Genomic DNA, 14,957 nt, shown 5'->3' with positions numbered 1-14,957 from the left:
TGAGGGCAGTGATCAGTGTTAAGGGCGATGCAGTAAGCATGGGCAAGCCCCCAGCACATCGCAGCGAGCTGCATCTCCCGGGGTTTGTCAGATTGGCAGCACACCTTTTCCAAACACTCCACCAGTTTATCAGGACTCTGCACTTGTTTGGGAGTGAAATCCCAAAGCATTGGGGGTGACCACTGACTCAGGCACTTGCCCATCTTCTCCCACACACCTTGCCATTTATAACTATCTGCCCTCAGGGCAGGTTTCCGGGTGGTGCTATTGTTGGAGAAGTACCACATGGCCCAAAACAAGATCTGGCAGACATTTAGAAAGCATTGTGCCGCAAACACACTGGCCTGGGTGCTCCAGGGATAGCTGAAACTCTCAAAAACCGAGAGAATCTCTTCCCCTGGCTCACCCATAGAGGGGGTGAGACCCCAAACAAAAGCCCAGGCAGCAAACAGGTACCGGTTCACCCCCACAAGCAGCGAAACGAGCCCATTATAATCAGACAGTAACCAGTAGAGCAGAACAAGACCCTTGATACATTTTCCACCGAGAACAAACACCAGCACTGGGAACACACAGGGGATACAAGGATTAATCCGGCCCCACCACGCAAGCAAATTGGTCAGCATTGCAAACATTTCTTATTAAACAAATACAAATAAAACCAGAAAAAATTACACCTAACAGATTGCTCTAACACACCCTCTCCTTTTGTCCTTATCTCAGTCTTCTCCAGCCCCACGTTGGAGCGCCAAAGTTGTGGTGGTTTAGCCCCTGCCGGGGTCTGAGACCATGCGGCCGCTGCCCCTCCCCCACAGAGGGAGTGAAATACAAAGCCCCAGGGCTGAGATAAGGACAGGTTTAATACAGCAGTGCAATAGCAACACAACAAACAGCAACAATAAGAATAACAGTGATAACAATGAACAGGGCAAAATATCTACGAATATAGCAGTGAGAGAAAACCCAGCGGCGCGAACCCCATGCGATCACCGATTCTTCCCGAGCTCTGGCGCCTGGACGTGATGTCAGCATGGCATATGAATAACCCAGCTAGAGCTTCCTCCCCCACTGCTGGGGAAACTTAACCCTATCCTGGCTAGACCAGGACAGTTCCATTTGAAGAGAGGTTGGATATAGGTTAATATAGAATTGCTTAAAATACTGCATCACATAGACATACACAAGTCTATGGGATCGGAGGGGATACACCCGAGGGTGCTGAAGGAGCTGGCTGGGGTGCTCGCCAAGCCGCTTTCCAGCATTTACCAGCAGTGCTGGCTGACCGGGGAGGTCCCGACAGATTGGAAACTGGCCAATGTGACGCCCATCTATAAGAAGGGTCGGAAGGATGATCCGGGAAATTACAGGCCTGTCAGCTTGACTTTGGTGCCCGGGAAGCTGATGGAGCAGCTCATCCTGAGTACCATCTTACAACACATGCGGGACAACCAGATGATGAGGCCCAGTCAGCATGGGTTTTTGAAAGGCAGGTCCTGCTTGACAAACCTGATCTCCTTCTACGACAGGGTGACCTGCTTATTGGATGAGGGAAAGGCTGTGGATGTAGTTTACCTTGACTTCAGTAAGGCCTTTGACACCGTTTCCCACAGCATTCTCCTGGTGAAACTGGCTGCTCGAGGGTTGGATGGGCACACGCTTTGCTGGGTAAAAAACTGGATGGCCGGGCCCAAAGAGTTGTGGTGAACGGAGTTAAATCCAGTTGGTGGCCGGTCACGAGTGGTGTCCCCCAGGGCTCGGTTTTGGGGCCACTCCTGTTTAACATCTTTATTGATGATCTAGACGAGGGGATCGAGTGCACCCTCAGGAAGTTTGCAGATGACACCAAGTTGGGTGGGAGTGTTGATCTGCTCGAGGGTAGGCAGGCTCTGCAGAGAGACCTGGACAGGCTGGAGCGATGGGCTAAGGCCAACTGTAGGAGTTTCAATAAGGCCAAATGCCAGGTGCTGCACTTTGGCCACAACAACCCCCAGCAGCGCTACAGGCTTGGGGAGGAGTGGCTGGAGAGCTGCCAGTCAGAGAGGGACCTGGGGGTGTTGATTGACAGCCGGCTGAACATGAGCCAGCAGTGTGCCCAGGTGGCCAAGAAGGCCAATGGCATCCTGGCTTGTATCAGAAATAGCGTGGCCAGCAGGGACAGGGAAGTGATCTTCCCCCTGTACTCTGCACTGGTGAGGCTGCACCTCGATTCCTGTGTTCAGTTTTGGGCCCCTCACTACAAAAAGGACATTGAATTACTCGAGCGTGTCCAGAGAAGGGCAACGAAGCTGGTGAAGGGTCTGGAGCACATGTCGTACGAGGAGCGGCTGAGGGAACTGGGGTTGTTTAGTCTGGAGAAGAGGAGGCTGAGGGGAGACCTCATCGCCCTCTACAACTACCTGAAAGGAGGTTGCAGAGAGCTGGGGATGAGTCTCTTTAACCAAGTAATACGTGATAGGACAAGAGGGAATGGCCTCAAGTTATGCCAGGGAAGGTTTAGACTAGATATTAGGAAGTATTTCTTTACAGAGTGGGTTGTTAGGCATTGGAATGGGCTGCCCAGGGAGGTGGTGGAGTCCCCATCCCTGGAGGTGTTTAAGAGTCAGGTTGACATAGCGCTGAGGGATATGGTGTAGTTGGGATCTGTCAGTGTTAGGTTAATGGTTGGACTAGATGATCTTCAAGGTCTTTTCCAACCTAGACGATTCTGTGATTCTGTGAATATAGTTTGAACATTAAAAAGGTAGATACGGACAGACTAAGCAGTTCAATTATAATCTTTGGTTATGCAGTTACTGCCTCAAGGACACTCCATCCATTTCATACGTCCTTTTGAAAAATGATCACTTGGTTCAAGCAACATTTCAGCACAGTAGGAAAAGGCATAATTTATAGACCTTAAAATGACCATAAAACTACTTTTCATTTGTCATATCTTCCTCTGTTTTTCTTTTCTCCCCTTACAGATTGGAACACTGAAGAATTACTACCACTTCTACCATAGTAAAACGATTAAAAGGTCAGTTCTCTCAAGTAGAGGTACCCACAGCTTCATTTCAATGGAACCAAAGGTAAGAAAATCCACCTAAGTGTTTGAGGCAAAAGCCTTTACATTTTTTATATGAAATAGCATACCAGGAGACATTCACCTGAATGGGATATAGCATTACAAAAACTGACCCTTTCTTGCTAAGGTTCTGCTTCCCATTAAAATGAAGATAATACCATGCTGTTAATTATGTGCTGTTGTTGGAACATAAGGTCTGACATTATTCATGGAGGAGCTGTAGTACAAGAATTTTGTACTAATCACTGTGCTATGCTTCCCTACAAAATCACCTATGTAACATTAATGGCTGTTATCTTCTTCTGTAAATCAACCAGCTTTGGGAATGAAAATGAGTAATATAGGATCATATCAATGTTCAGATGAAGCTTTCTCTTTTTTTTTTTTTTTCTGGTCTTTTTTCTGAATTTAAAACATGTGAGGGATTAAAATAAGAATAGTCTTTTCTGTGGTCTTTTAGGCAGTTTCTACTGACCTTAATTTTAAGAGACTTCCCTCTGTATGAAATGGTATCAGACCTTCAGAGTATATATTATGTAATAGGTAACTGGCAACATAATTTAATTACTGATTTATAGTTGGGTATAATATTGTCATGTAGCTGTATCCAAGACACTTTTGTTTTAAACCTTTAACTTCTGTGGTTAGTAGCTTCATCCCTAACCATAGAATTGCATTTCTTGTGGTTCTCTTTTAGAAAGGAAGTTTAAAGCATATCTTCTTAAGCATTTTTATGCTGTTCAAGCAACCCACTCCCCCACAACAAAACCCTCAAACCCCTAGTGGTTTCCACTGGTCAAAATAGTCTTTTTTTAGACCTTGGATTATGATTGTGGTCTGTGAAGGATTTGTGCTATCCTAAAACTTGGCAAGAATTTAAGAGATGTCTAAGTTATCAGCAAAAGACAGTTTGAACGCTCCACGTGTACCATTTCCTACAAGTTAAGCATCATAGAGGAATACTAAAGGATACATGAATACTTCTACAGTCTGGAAAACCCTATTTAGGACTGAAGTTCCTCCTGAGGAAGGGACAGGATGAGGGAAATGCATACAGAGCATTTTTACCCCTGCGTCAATAGGGCTGGTCTGCTAAGTTCTGTAAGAGCCCTAGAAGCTCTACCTGAGCAGCATGTTTCAGGGATTAATATGAAAATGGTTAGGGCACAATTCTCTGTTCCCACGAATGCTGACACCCACCATTTAAACACCAAGTGCTGTACTCAGGTGACACTGCAAAAGGAAAGTGTTCACATCTGTCTCATTCCATGCTGTTTCCCATGTGCACAGAGGTTGTGAAGTGATTTACATGCAAATGCACAAGTTCACATGTGCATGCAACCTTAAACATACCTGTTACACCCAGCTTCCAGATACCACTTTTGCATCTCTGTCAGCCAGCCCAAATTACTGTGGCCAAAATTGTGAGAGATTCTAACGCAGAGCACAGCAGAAAATCAGAGACATAATTAGTTTCTCAGTGCCTTCTCTGTTATACCATTTGGGTCTTGTCCCATATGCAGCATTCTGTGCTAGTGCTGGTACAGGAATCGCATTATGTAATCACTGTTAAATATCACTTTATGTCGTGGTTTGAGCCCAGAGGGCAATTGAGCACCACCCAGCCACTCGCTCACCCCTTCCCCCTTAGGAATGGGAAGGAGAAAATACAACAAAAGGCCAATTTATATTTTGTGTAGGAGGCACAAAATACAGTAGGAATGAAGAATTTCATTACAATATTAAAACCCTGGGTTTTTAAAAGAAGCATCTTGGACTTCAAGTTTAGAGGAATTCTGATGAGAATGCTATTATGGGAAAGCTTATGTTTCTTATTGGCAATGCTAAGTGTTAAACCTCATTAGTGAACAAAAAGATCTTGTTAGCCAAATAGAATAACAGAACCATTAAACCTTGGGATTAGTTGAATTACTGATGTCTGCCTGGGTAGACATAATCTGTATTAGTACTCAGAGAACAAAGAATCAACAGCACTTGGTAAAAGAATAATAGGAACTGTCACTCTCTTTTTCATGTTCAGAGTTTGACTGGGGAATTTAAGTTAGTTATTAAGTAATTATATGTTTACCACTGTGGACCCTTTATTTAATTGTCTCAGAAATCCTTTACACAAGCCATCCTTCCTTCTTTAGTTTAGTCAAGATCAAGAATCAGATTTGGTATTTTTAAAGAGCCTGTTGCTGGCTGAATTAGAATATGAACTTATTCACAATGTATGAAAGGACATAGCAACATTTCACTTTAGTACCTGCCTCTGGAGTATTAAACACAGTTTGATATAAACATGGGCAAATAGTCCTACAGTTAGATCATATTATAGGGCTTGCTGCTCACTGGCACCCAACTGCATTAGATCCTGTTATAATTAGTGCTGTTCTAATGGTTCTTCTGTTGTTGTAAAGTTTGTACAAGATGGTTGGTATTTTGTTTGTTTAATGGTGTTTGAAATCTGTACTTATAGGGCTGCCCAGTATATTAGTCCTAGCTTAAACCAGATTCTGCATCAGCAAAAATCCCTGAGAAGCCTGTGTTGCTTGAGCAAGAATCAAGGATAATTTAACCATGATGAGGATGCATGACAGCATCAAACTTCTTTTCAATTGTGATCCAGTAAGAACTAGATTTCAGTTCACAACGTACTTAGACCTAGAGATTTCACCCTGAGACTAGGTTAAATAAAACATCCTGTTCTGTCTAATCGTTTTGGGGAATAGCAACCTAAAAGTTGGTGTTCCTTTCCTGCACACAAAAGAGTGTTTGGTCTGTACATGATAAAAAACTAGCTCAAAGCTGAACCTTGTGTGACAGTAACCTAAAGGTGAAAGGCTTAATCCTATCATAATGTTATGATTAATCCTTAATCATAATGTTAATAGGACTGAGTTTTCTATATGAAGAATAAAAGCTTTTTTAATGTCCAATTCTATTACCACATTAATGAGATGATAGCTGATTTTTCTATTAGTGCTTAAAAAGAAAACCCTCAGAAATAATCATCAAAGCTACTTACTGCAATTACTTTTTGATGTTTTCTGCTAAAAGCAGAAAAAAGGCTGGTAGGAATTCTGTATAATACAATTTCAGAAATTAAAAATGTACACTGTCAGAGAAGTGTTTCTTGACATAAATTATCATGCTTGATTACTTACACTTATATTTCAGCTTCATCACAATTATCCCAGTTCTCAGCACCTGCCTTAAAGGGTCTTTCTCCTGTCCATATCTTTAATTGCATGTGGATTAAAAAGAAATATTAAATTTCAGAAAATTCTAATTTTCTGTTTGCCAGGTCATTTCTCTTTTGAAATGACAATATCGCTGTTAACTGTTGGGCAAGAGTTGGAGATTAGTCTAGAGGTTTTAACTGGCTCACTTCCTAAATAGTATAGCAAATGGTTTCAGAAAATAAAAAAAATTATTCAGCAGGTTTGCATTCTCTAGCTATTTTCTTATAGTGATTTTCTTAAGGTGGCAGAGGGATGGTCAGGGAAATTAGAAGACAAGGTGGCAAATAGTGGGGTTGAGATTTTGACCAGTAGAATGCTGTGAAAAACTGCAGCATCTCACACTTTTTATCATGTTATCACAGCATCACATAAGCCCAGCATCAGAACAGGTGGCAAATTCTCATTTTAGTGAGCAATAGAGTTTACAGGGGTCATGGTGCAGCTGCTATTACAATCTCTGGGCTTCACGGTCAATGAGAAAGGTGGTGGCTGACCTTAAATACAGAGGTAATGGCACAGCCATCTCTGACAGAAGTAGCCAAAACTTTGTGAGATAAAAATATTCACAATAAAGCAGATCAAAATGGAACTCTGGACTTAGATGTTTCTGGCTGTGGAAAGGCAAGAGCAAAAGATATGAGATATATGCTACCACCTGGGGCCTTGCAAGGGACTCTATGTGCTCAATTAGAGATGAAACTGGCCAGCGCCGTATCTGACAACAAGAAGGGCTTTTTAAAGTACATTAATAGCAAAAGGAGGTCTAAAGAAAGCATTGAACTGATACTTGTTGAAGATGGTCATTGGACTAATAGGGATGAAGAAAAAGTGGAGCATCTTCGGTCATGGGCTTGCCAAGCTGATGAAGAGGGCTTTTAACTAAAGTTGCTGGGGGAGGGGAACCTCAGTCCATCCCACTCCTACCAGTTTGATGCCAGTGCCAGCAATAGATGCCGAGAGCCTGGAGAGGGATCACAGCTCAGCAGGAGATCACCTGAAGAGCAGCACAAAGGAATTCCAACCAGTCAGTCAGCTTCATCGGGGGCCCAAATTAAACGCCTCTATGCAAATGTGCATAGCATGGGGAATAAACAGGAGGAGCTAGAGATGTGCACACACCTGCAGGGCTATGATCTTATTGTCATCACAGAGATATGGTGGATGGCTCCTATGACTGGAGTGTTGTAATGGAAGGATACAGGCTCTTTAGGAAGGACAGGCAGGGGAGACGAGGAGGGGGTGTCGTCTTCTATGTCAGTGACCAGCTGGAGTGCACGGAGCTCTGCCTGGGGATGGGTGAGGAGCCAACCAAGAGCTTATGGGTCAGGATTAAAGGAAGGGCAGGGACAGGAGACATTATAGTGGGGGTCTGCTACAGGCCACTCGAACAGGAAGACTGAGCGGATGAGGCCCTCGATAGACAGATAAGAACAGCCTCATGTTCACAAGCCCTGGTCCTCATGGGGAACTTCAACCATCCTGATATCTGTTGGAGGGACAACACAGCAGGGCATAAGTGATCCAGGAGGTTCCTAGAATGCGTTGATGATAACTTCCTTCTCCAAGTGGTAGAGGAGCCAACGAGGAGAGGTGCTGTGCTGGACCTTGTTCTCACCAACAAGGAGGGGCTGGTGGGGAGTGTGAAGGTCAAGGGCAGCCTTGGCTGCAGGGACCATGAAATGGTGGAGTTCAAGATCCTTAAGGCGTCAAAGAGGGTGCACAGCAAGCTTGCTACCCTGGACTTCAGGAGAGCACGCTTTGGCCTCTTCAGGGATCTGGTTGGCAGAGTAGCATGGGATAAAGACCTGGAGTAAAGAGGGGCCCAAGAAAGCTGGTTAATATTCAAGGATCACCTCCTCCAAGCTCAGGAGAGATGCATCCCGACAAAGAGGAAGTCAGGTAAGAACGCCATGAGGCCTGCATGGATGAACAAGGAGCTTCTGGACAAGCTCAAACACAAAAAGGAAGCCTACAGAGGGTGGAAGCAAGGACAGGTATCCTGGAAGGGATACAGAGAAACTGTCTGGGTAGCCAGGGATCAGGTTAGGAAGGCCAAAGCCCTGATAGAATTAAGTCTTGTCAGGGATGTCAAGGGCAACAAGAAAAGCTTTTACAGGTACATCTGTAATAAAAGAAAGACTAGGGAAAATGTGGGCCCTCTTCGGAAGGAAAAGGAAGACTTGGTCACCCAGAATATGGAGAAGGCTGAGGTACTCAACCACTATTTTGCCTCAGTCTTCACCGGCAAGGGCTCCAGCCACACCGCCCAAGACACATAAGGTAAAGACTGGGAGAAGGGACAACCACCCACTCTAGGAGAAGATGAGGTTCAAGACCATCTAAGGAACCTGAAGGTGCACAAGTCCATGGGACCTGATGAGATGCATCCTATGCTCGTGAAGGAGCTGACGGATGAAATGGCTAAGCCACTATCCATCATATTTAAGAAGTCGTAGTGGTAATATATATAATATATAATCCCCATTTTTAAAAAATGGAAATAATGAAGACCCGGGGAACTGTGGGCTGGTCAGTCTCACCTCTGTGCCTGGCGAGATCATGGAGCGGATCCTCCTGGAAACTATGCTAGGGCATATGGAAAACAAGGAGGTGATTGGTGACAGCCAACATGGCTTTACTAAGGGCAAATTGCGCCTGATGAATTTGGTGGCCTTCTATGATGGGGTTACAGCACCGGTGGGTAAGGGAAGAGCAATTGACGTCATCTGCCTGGACATATGAAAAGCTTTTGACACTGTTCTGCACGACATCCTTGTCTCTAAATTGGAGAGACATGGATTTGACGAATGGACCACTTGGTGGATAAGGACTTGGCTGCATGATTGCACTCAAAGAGTTGCGGTCAACGGTTCGATGTCCAAGTGGAGAGCAGTGACAAGTGGCGTCCCTCAGGGGTCGGTGTTGGGGCCAGTGCTGTTTAACGTCTTTGTTGGAGACATGGACAGTGGGATTGAGTGCACCCTCAGCAAGTTTGCTGACTACACCAAGGTGTGTGTTGCGGTTGATACGCTGGAGGGAAGGGATGCCATTCAGAGGGACCTTGACAGGCTTGAGAGGTGGGCCTGTGCAAACCTCATGAAGTTCAACAAGTCCAAGTGCAAGGTCCAAGTGCTTTGACCCAGGGGTCAAAGCAATTCCATGCACAAATACAGGCTGTGTGAAGAGTAGATTGAGAGCAGCCCTGTGGAGAAGGACTTGGGGGTAGTAGTGGATGGAAAACTATGAGCCAGCAATGTGTGCTTGCAGCCCAAAAAGGCAACCGTATCCTGAGCTGCATCAAGAGAAGTGTGGCCAGCAGGTCAAGGGCGGGGATTCTGCCCCTCTATTCCACTCTTGTGAGACCCCACCTGGAGTACTGTGTCCAGTATAGGAAGGGCATAGACCTTTTGGAGCGATTCCAGAGGAGGGTCACGAAGATGATCAGGGGGCTGGAGCACCTCCCTTATTAGGGCAGGCTGGGATAGTTGGCGTTGTTTAGCCTAGAGAAGAGAAGGCTCCGGGGAGACCTTATAGCAGCCTTCAAGTACTTTAAGGGGGCCTACAGGAAAGATGGGGAGGGACTCTTTTATCAGGGAGTGGAGTCATAGGACGAGGGGTAACGGTTTTAAACTAAAAGAGGGAAGATTAAATTAGATATAAGGAAGAAATTCTTTGATGTGAGGGTGGTGAGACACTGGAACAGGATGCCCAGAGAAGTTGTGGATGCCCCCTCCCTGGAAGTGTTCAAGGCCAGGTTGGATGGGGCTTTGAGAAACCTGATCTAGTGGAAGGTGTCCCTGCCCATGGCAGGGGGGTTTGGAACAAGATGATCTTTAGGGTCCCTTCTAACCCAAACCATTCTATGAGTGAATTCAATGCTTTTTTTTTGCCTCAGTCCTTAATAAAACTGATAGACCTTGGGCTGCCCAGTCTACGGAGGTGGAGGACCATGAGTGGCTGGAACAGTGACTTTCCATTTGTGGATGCTGAAATTTTAATGGACCAGTTGTATTAGCTGAATGTTCATAAGTCCATGGGAACAGATGGGAATCTGTCCATCCATCTGTCCATCCATCTGTCCATCATCCAATCCCAGAGTACTGAAGGAGCTAGAAGATCTTAGAGCAGGACCCCTCTCCATCATCTACCAAAGGTCTTGGGAGCCTGGGGAGGTCCCTGCTGACTGGAAGCTAGACAGTGTTATTCCAATTTACAAGAAGGGCACGAGGGAAGACCCAGGAAACTACAGACCTGTTAGTCTAACCTCAGTACCTGGAAAAATTATGGAGAAGATCATACTGGGTGCTATTGAAAGGCATCTAAGGGACAATGCAATCATCAGGCACAGCCAACATGGGTTCACAAAGGGAAAGTCCTGTTTAGCTAATTTAATATCCTTCTACAATAAGGTCACTCGCCTAGTGGATGAAGGGAAGGTGGTGGATGTAGTTTTTCTGGATTTTAGTAAGGCTTTTGGTGCTGTCCCTCACAGCATCCTTCTGGACAAGTTGTCCAGCTGTGAGATGAGCAGGTTCATGTTGCGCTGGGTGAAGAACCTGCTGAAAGGCAGGGCTCAAGGGTGAACAGGGCTACATCTGGCTGGCGACTGATCAGCAGCGGTGTTCCTCAGGACTCAATTCTAGGACCAGTTCTGTTCAATGTATTTATTGTCGATCTGGATGCAGGAGTTGAATGCACCATTAGCAAGTTTGCTGACGATACCAAACTGGGAGGTGCTGTTGATTCTCTTGAGGGATGAGAGGCCTTGCAGAGGGATCTGGATAGATCAGAACATTGGGCAATCATCAGTGGCATGAAATTTAACAAGTCCAGATGCTGGATTCTGCACCTGGGATGGAGTAATGCTGGGCACAAATATAGACTGGGAGAGGAGTGGCTGTAGAGCAGCCCTGCAGAAAGGGATCTGGGGGTGCTGGTTGACAGCAGGCTCAATATGAGTCAGCAGTGTGCCCTGGCAGCCAAGAAAGCCAACTGCATTCTGGGGTGCATTCAATACAGTATAACCAGCCAGTGAAAAGAGGTGATTATCCTGCTCTATTTAGCAATGGTATGGCCTCACTTTGAGTACTATCTGCGGTACTGGGCCCCACAATTTAAGAGGGATGTTAAGGTACATGAATGCATCTAGAAGAGGGCAACAAAGCTGGTGAAAGGGCAGGAAGGCACGGCCTATGAGGAGCAGCTAAGGTTTGTGTAGTTTGGAGAAAAGGAGGCTGAGGGGCGACCTCATTGCTCTCTGCAGCTTCCTGAGGAGGTGTACTGGGTCTGGCCGAGCCGGAATTGGTTTTCCCCTGTAGCAGCCCTCCTGGTGCTGTGTTTTATGTTGGGAGCTGGCAGGGTGTTGATAGCACACTGGTGGTGTGGCTACTGCTGAGTAGTGCTTACACAGCACCAAGGCTCTTTCTGACATTTCCCCCCCACAGTGGGACGGGGTGGGCAAGATCTTGGGAGGGGACACAACCAGGACAGCTGACCCGAACTGACCAAAGGGATATTCCAGACCATATGACGTCTGCTCAGTATAAAGCTGGGAGAAAGGAGGAAGGGGCTGGGGTCACCCTTGGTCCTCCGAGGCAACCACTACGCGTATTGGAGCCCTGCTTCCTGAGAAGGCCCGACATCGCCTGTTCATGGGAAGTAGAGAATAAATCTGTTTTCTTTTTTTTGCTTCTGCCCGCAGACCTTTGCTTCACTTTGCTTATATTAAAACTGCTGTTGTTTTACCCACAAGGGTTGTTTGGGGTTGTTTTTTTTTTTTTTTTTCCCTATCTTATTTTCTTTCCCCTCTTTGCCCTCTTGAGAAAAAAAGGGAGAAGGGGGGGGGGGGGAAGTGATAGAGCGACTTGGTGGGTACCTGGCATTTAGCCAAGGTCAAACCACCACAGGAGGGGAAGTGGAGACGGAGGTGCTGACCTCTTCTCCCTGGTATCCAGTGACAGATCATGTGGGAATGGTTCAAAGCTGCACCAGGGGATGTTCAGACTAGACAGTAGGAAGCATTTATTTACTGAGAGGCTGGTCAAACACTGGAACAGGCTTCCTAGAGAGGTGGTCGATGCCCCATGCCTGTCAGTGTTTAAGAGGCATTTGGACAATGCCCTTAATAAGATGCTTTAACTTTTGGTCATCCCTGAAGTGGTCAGGCAGTTGCACTGGATGAACATTGTAGGTCCATTCAACTGACGTATTGTATTGCATTGTATTGCATTGTATTGTATTGTATTGTATGCTATTCTATGCTATACTTGAATATTGCAAAGCAACACATGGCTTGAAGTCTTTATTACTTAAAAAAATTAGCTGGATTTTAACTTAGAGCTGTGTTTTTTGACCTTTCTGCCATTTGGTGAATTTGGGGCTTGCGCCAACTGAACTCCTTAGCTTTTGCTTCATACTGTGTGTTCTAGTGTCATAATATATTTTCTTTTCAGTATGCATGTACACCAGATGTTAGGAACACTAGCAATATTTATGACCGTAGTCTAGATCTTGTTACAGAAATTTGTTTAGGGCCCTCAAAAAATACATAAAAATGTTATTTAGGAGTGATGAAGTGGAAAACTCCTTTCAGGAGATACTTTTCCTATATAGGAAACAAGTATTTCTGAAAGTGGATGTTATACAGTGATACATTCACAATTGGCTAATTTTAAGATTCAAAATATCCCTCTTAAATTTATTGAATTTGAGGGTATATCAGGAAAAACAGTTTCGTATATGTTTTCCCTTCATTGTCTCCAGTAGAAGCTCAACAGAAAACTGTATATGCTGAAGGATTTTGCTTATCCTTAACGATGACAAAATCATTTTACATAAAAACTGTGTGAGAAATTTAAACCTGTAAGATGACTATTTCATCATGGTAGTTATAAACATATGAAAACAGAGGGTTATAGAGGAAACTGCTTGGCAGTCCTTAGTCTGTGGATGCTAGTAGGTGTTAATAACATTTGAGTTACTCTACAGTTTGAGTAAAGCAGTACAGGCTCCTGCATTTTTGAGCAACAAAGTAGGTTTATAAGAGAAAAATGATTGTGCAACTAAGTGTTTAAAGATAGGTAAAGAGAATTAGTACTTTCATTACTAATCTGTGTTCTAAGAGTGTGCCAGGGAAGACAGCAGCACTGACAGCTGCAACGGTCTCATGTTATACTGTCTTTTTGCTGTTATTAGGGTCAGTTTACATTGATAGTGGCAGGGAGATAACAAATTGCTGTTTTGGCTGCTGGGGTATAAAATTGCTGGATATCAGAAAGAGCTGGAAGAGGAAGAAGTGAAGAGATCCTAGTTTTGAAACAGGGAAGATGTGCCATTCTGGAAAAAGGTGATCTTGCAGGACCAAATGCCAGAATATCATCCGAGAGAGAGATTGAAAAAGCCTACAGTTTGGAAAGGAGCACTTTAGAGCAGGCTTTCTAGGAATGTGACAGAACAGATTTTACACATGATTTCCTGAGAGAATACTTCATCTGATACTGATGATATTGGTTATAGTGCAGGATATTAATAGAAAAAGGGATTAAAGGGTGCTTTTTTTTCCCTGCATTTGAAAAACTTTCTGGCAGCAATGTATGTTCCTGATGTAACGTGTCAACACTTTTATGCATCTCTGCCTGCTTCTGACAGGCAAGACAATCACGTTTAATTCTAGTGACAACCTTCTCACCCAGATATTTTAAATTGTGAACAGCAAGTGATCATGATACACGCAGATAATTTGTCATAGCTAGTGTTATTAAAAGATAATAAAAGGCAGGGGCAGGGAGCTGGAATGACATCCATCCTCAAAGTAAAGCAAAAGAAAAAAACCTACAACTTTCTGCGCATCTCCTTAGAACCTCCTTTCTTTTAGAATAATTTTAAAAATTCACTGTCACTGGAAAGCCTCTCATTTCACATGGTTAGATATTCTGTTTCAGACTAGCAGATCCTCATCATCCTGTGAGCTGCAAGTTTTAATGGATTAGATGAGGTGCCAGGCAGCTATGCCCTGTTTGTAGCTGTGCTGCTGAGTGTTTGTGACCTTCATCAGACTACTTTGCTCCTTTGTGCTGACTCCCTGCCTGTGAAATGCAGAGAATGCTGACAGTTGAATAAAAGCTTCAGCAAATGGCAAATGCAAAGCAAATAGTATATATTTTATCCTGTTGAAGTGTATTTCTATTGGTGCCACACAGAACATTTTATGAAGAGAAACAATGTTTTAGTAAACTAAAACACTTACTCTAAATCCTCTCCATATAACCCATGTAAACCAGTTGTTTCCACTGGTGTGTTGACTGTTGCTTAAATAAGTTGTGTTTAGACTAGATTATTGTTTAAATATTTTTTTCCCTTTTTTGAGGGGGACTAAATTCTGTTACTCCTATTGACACTGAGATTCTAAATCAAGGCCAAAATACCTGATGATATTTACTTTTGTAAAGGAATCAAATAAAAAAGTTATTTTTAAGTACATTTACCAAACTCAAAGTCAATTCACTGTTTAATCAATAGCTGTAAGAACAAATTTATGTGATCATATAATAAAACCAGAATTTCCAAATTCTAAATAGTTTTCTGTTTTCCAGGGTGTCCCTAAGAAACTATTTCTCCAGCTACAGTTGTCAGTAGACACATAGCCT

General features: G+C 44.1%; 1 protein-coding gene across 2 annotated transcripts in view; it reads left to right on the top strand.

Annotated features, from left to right (window-relative positions):
* Nucleotides 1–14,957, top strand: part of LOC141917749 (proprotein convertase subtilisin/kexin type 5-like) — a 256,235-nt gene that overhangs the window by 32,144 nt on the left and 209,134 nt on the right. For both annotated transcript variants that reach the window (XM_074811170.1, XM_074811169.1), the window contains exon 2: nucleotides 2,964–3,068. In XM_074811170.1, the coding sequence (XP_074667271.1) occupies nucleotides 2,964–3,068 (105 nt within the window). The remainder of the gene's footprint in view (nucleotides 1–2,963; nucleotides 3,069–14,957) is intronic.

This window comes from Strix aluco, chromosome W (genome assembly GCF_031877795.1).
Source record: "Strix aluco isolate bStrAlu1 chromosome W, bStrAlu1.hap1, whole genome shotgun sequence".
Lineage (NCBI taxonomy): Eukaryota > Metazoa > Chordata > Aves > Strigiformes > Strigidae > Strix > Strix aluco.
Note: the sequence above shows the minus strand (reverse complement) of the source record. Positions and strands in the feature narration are given on the sequence as shown.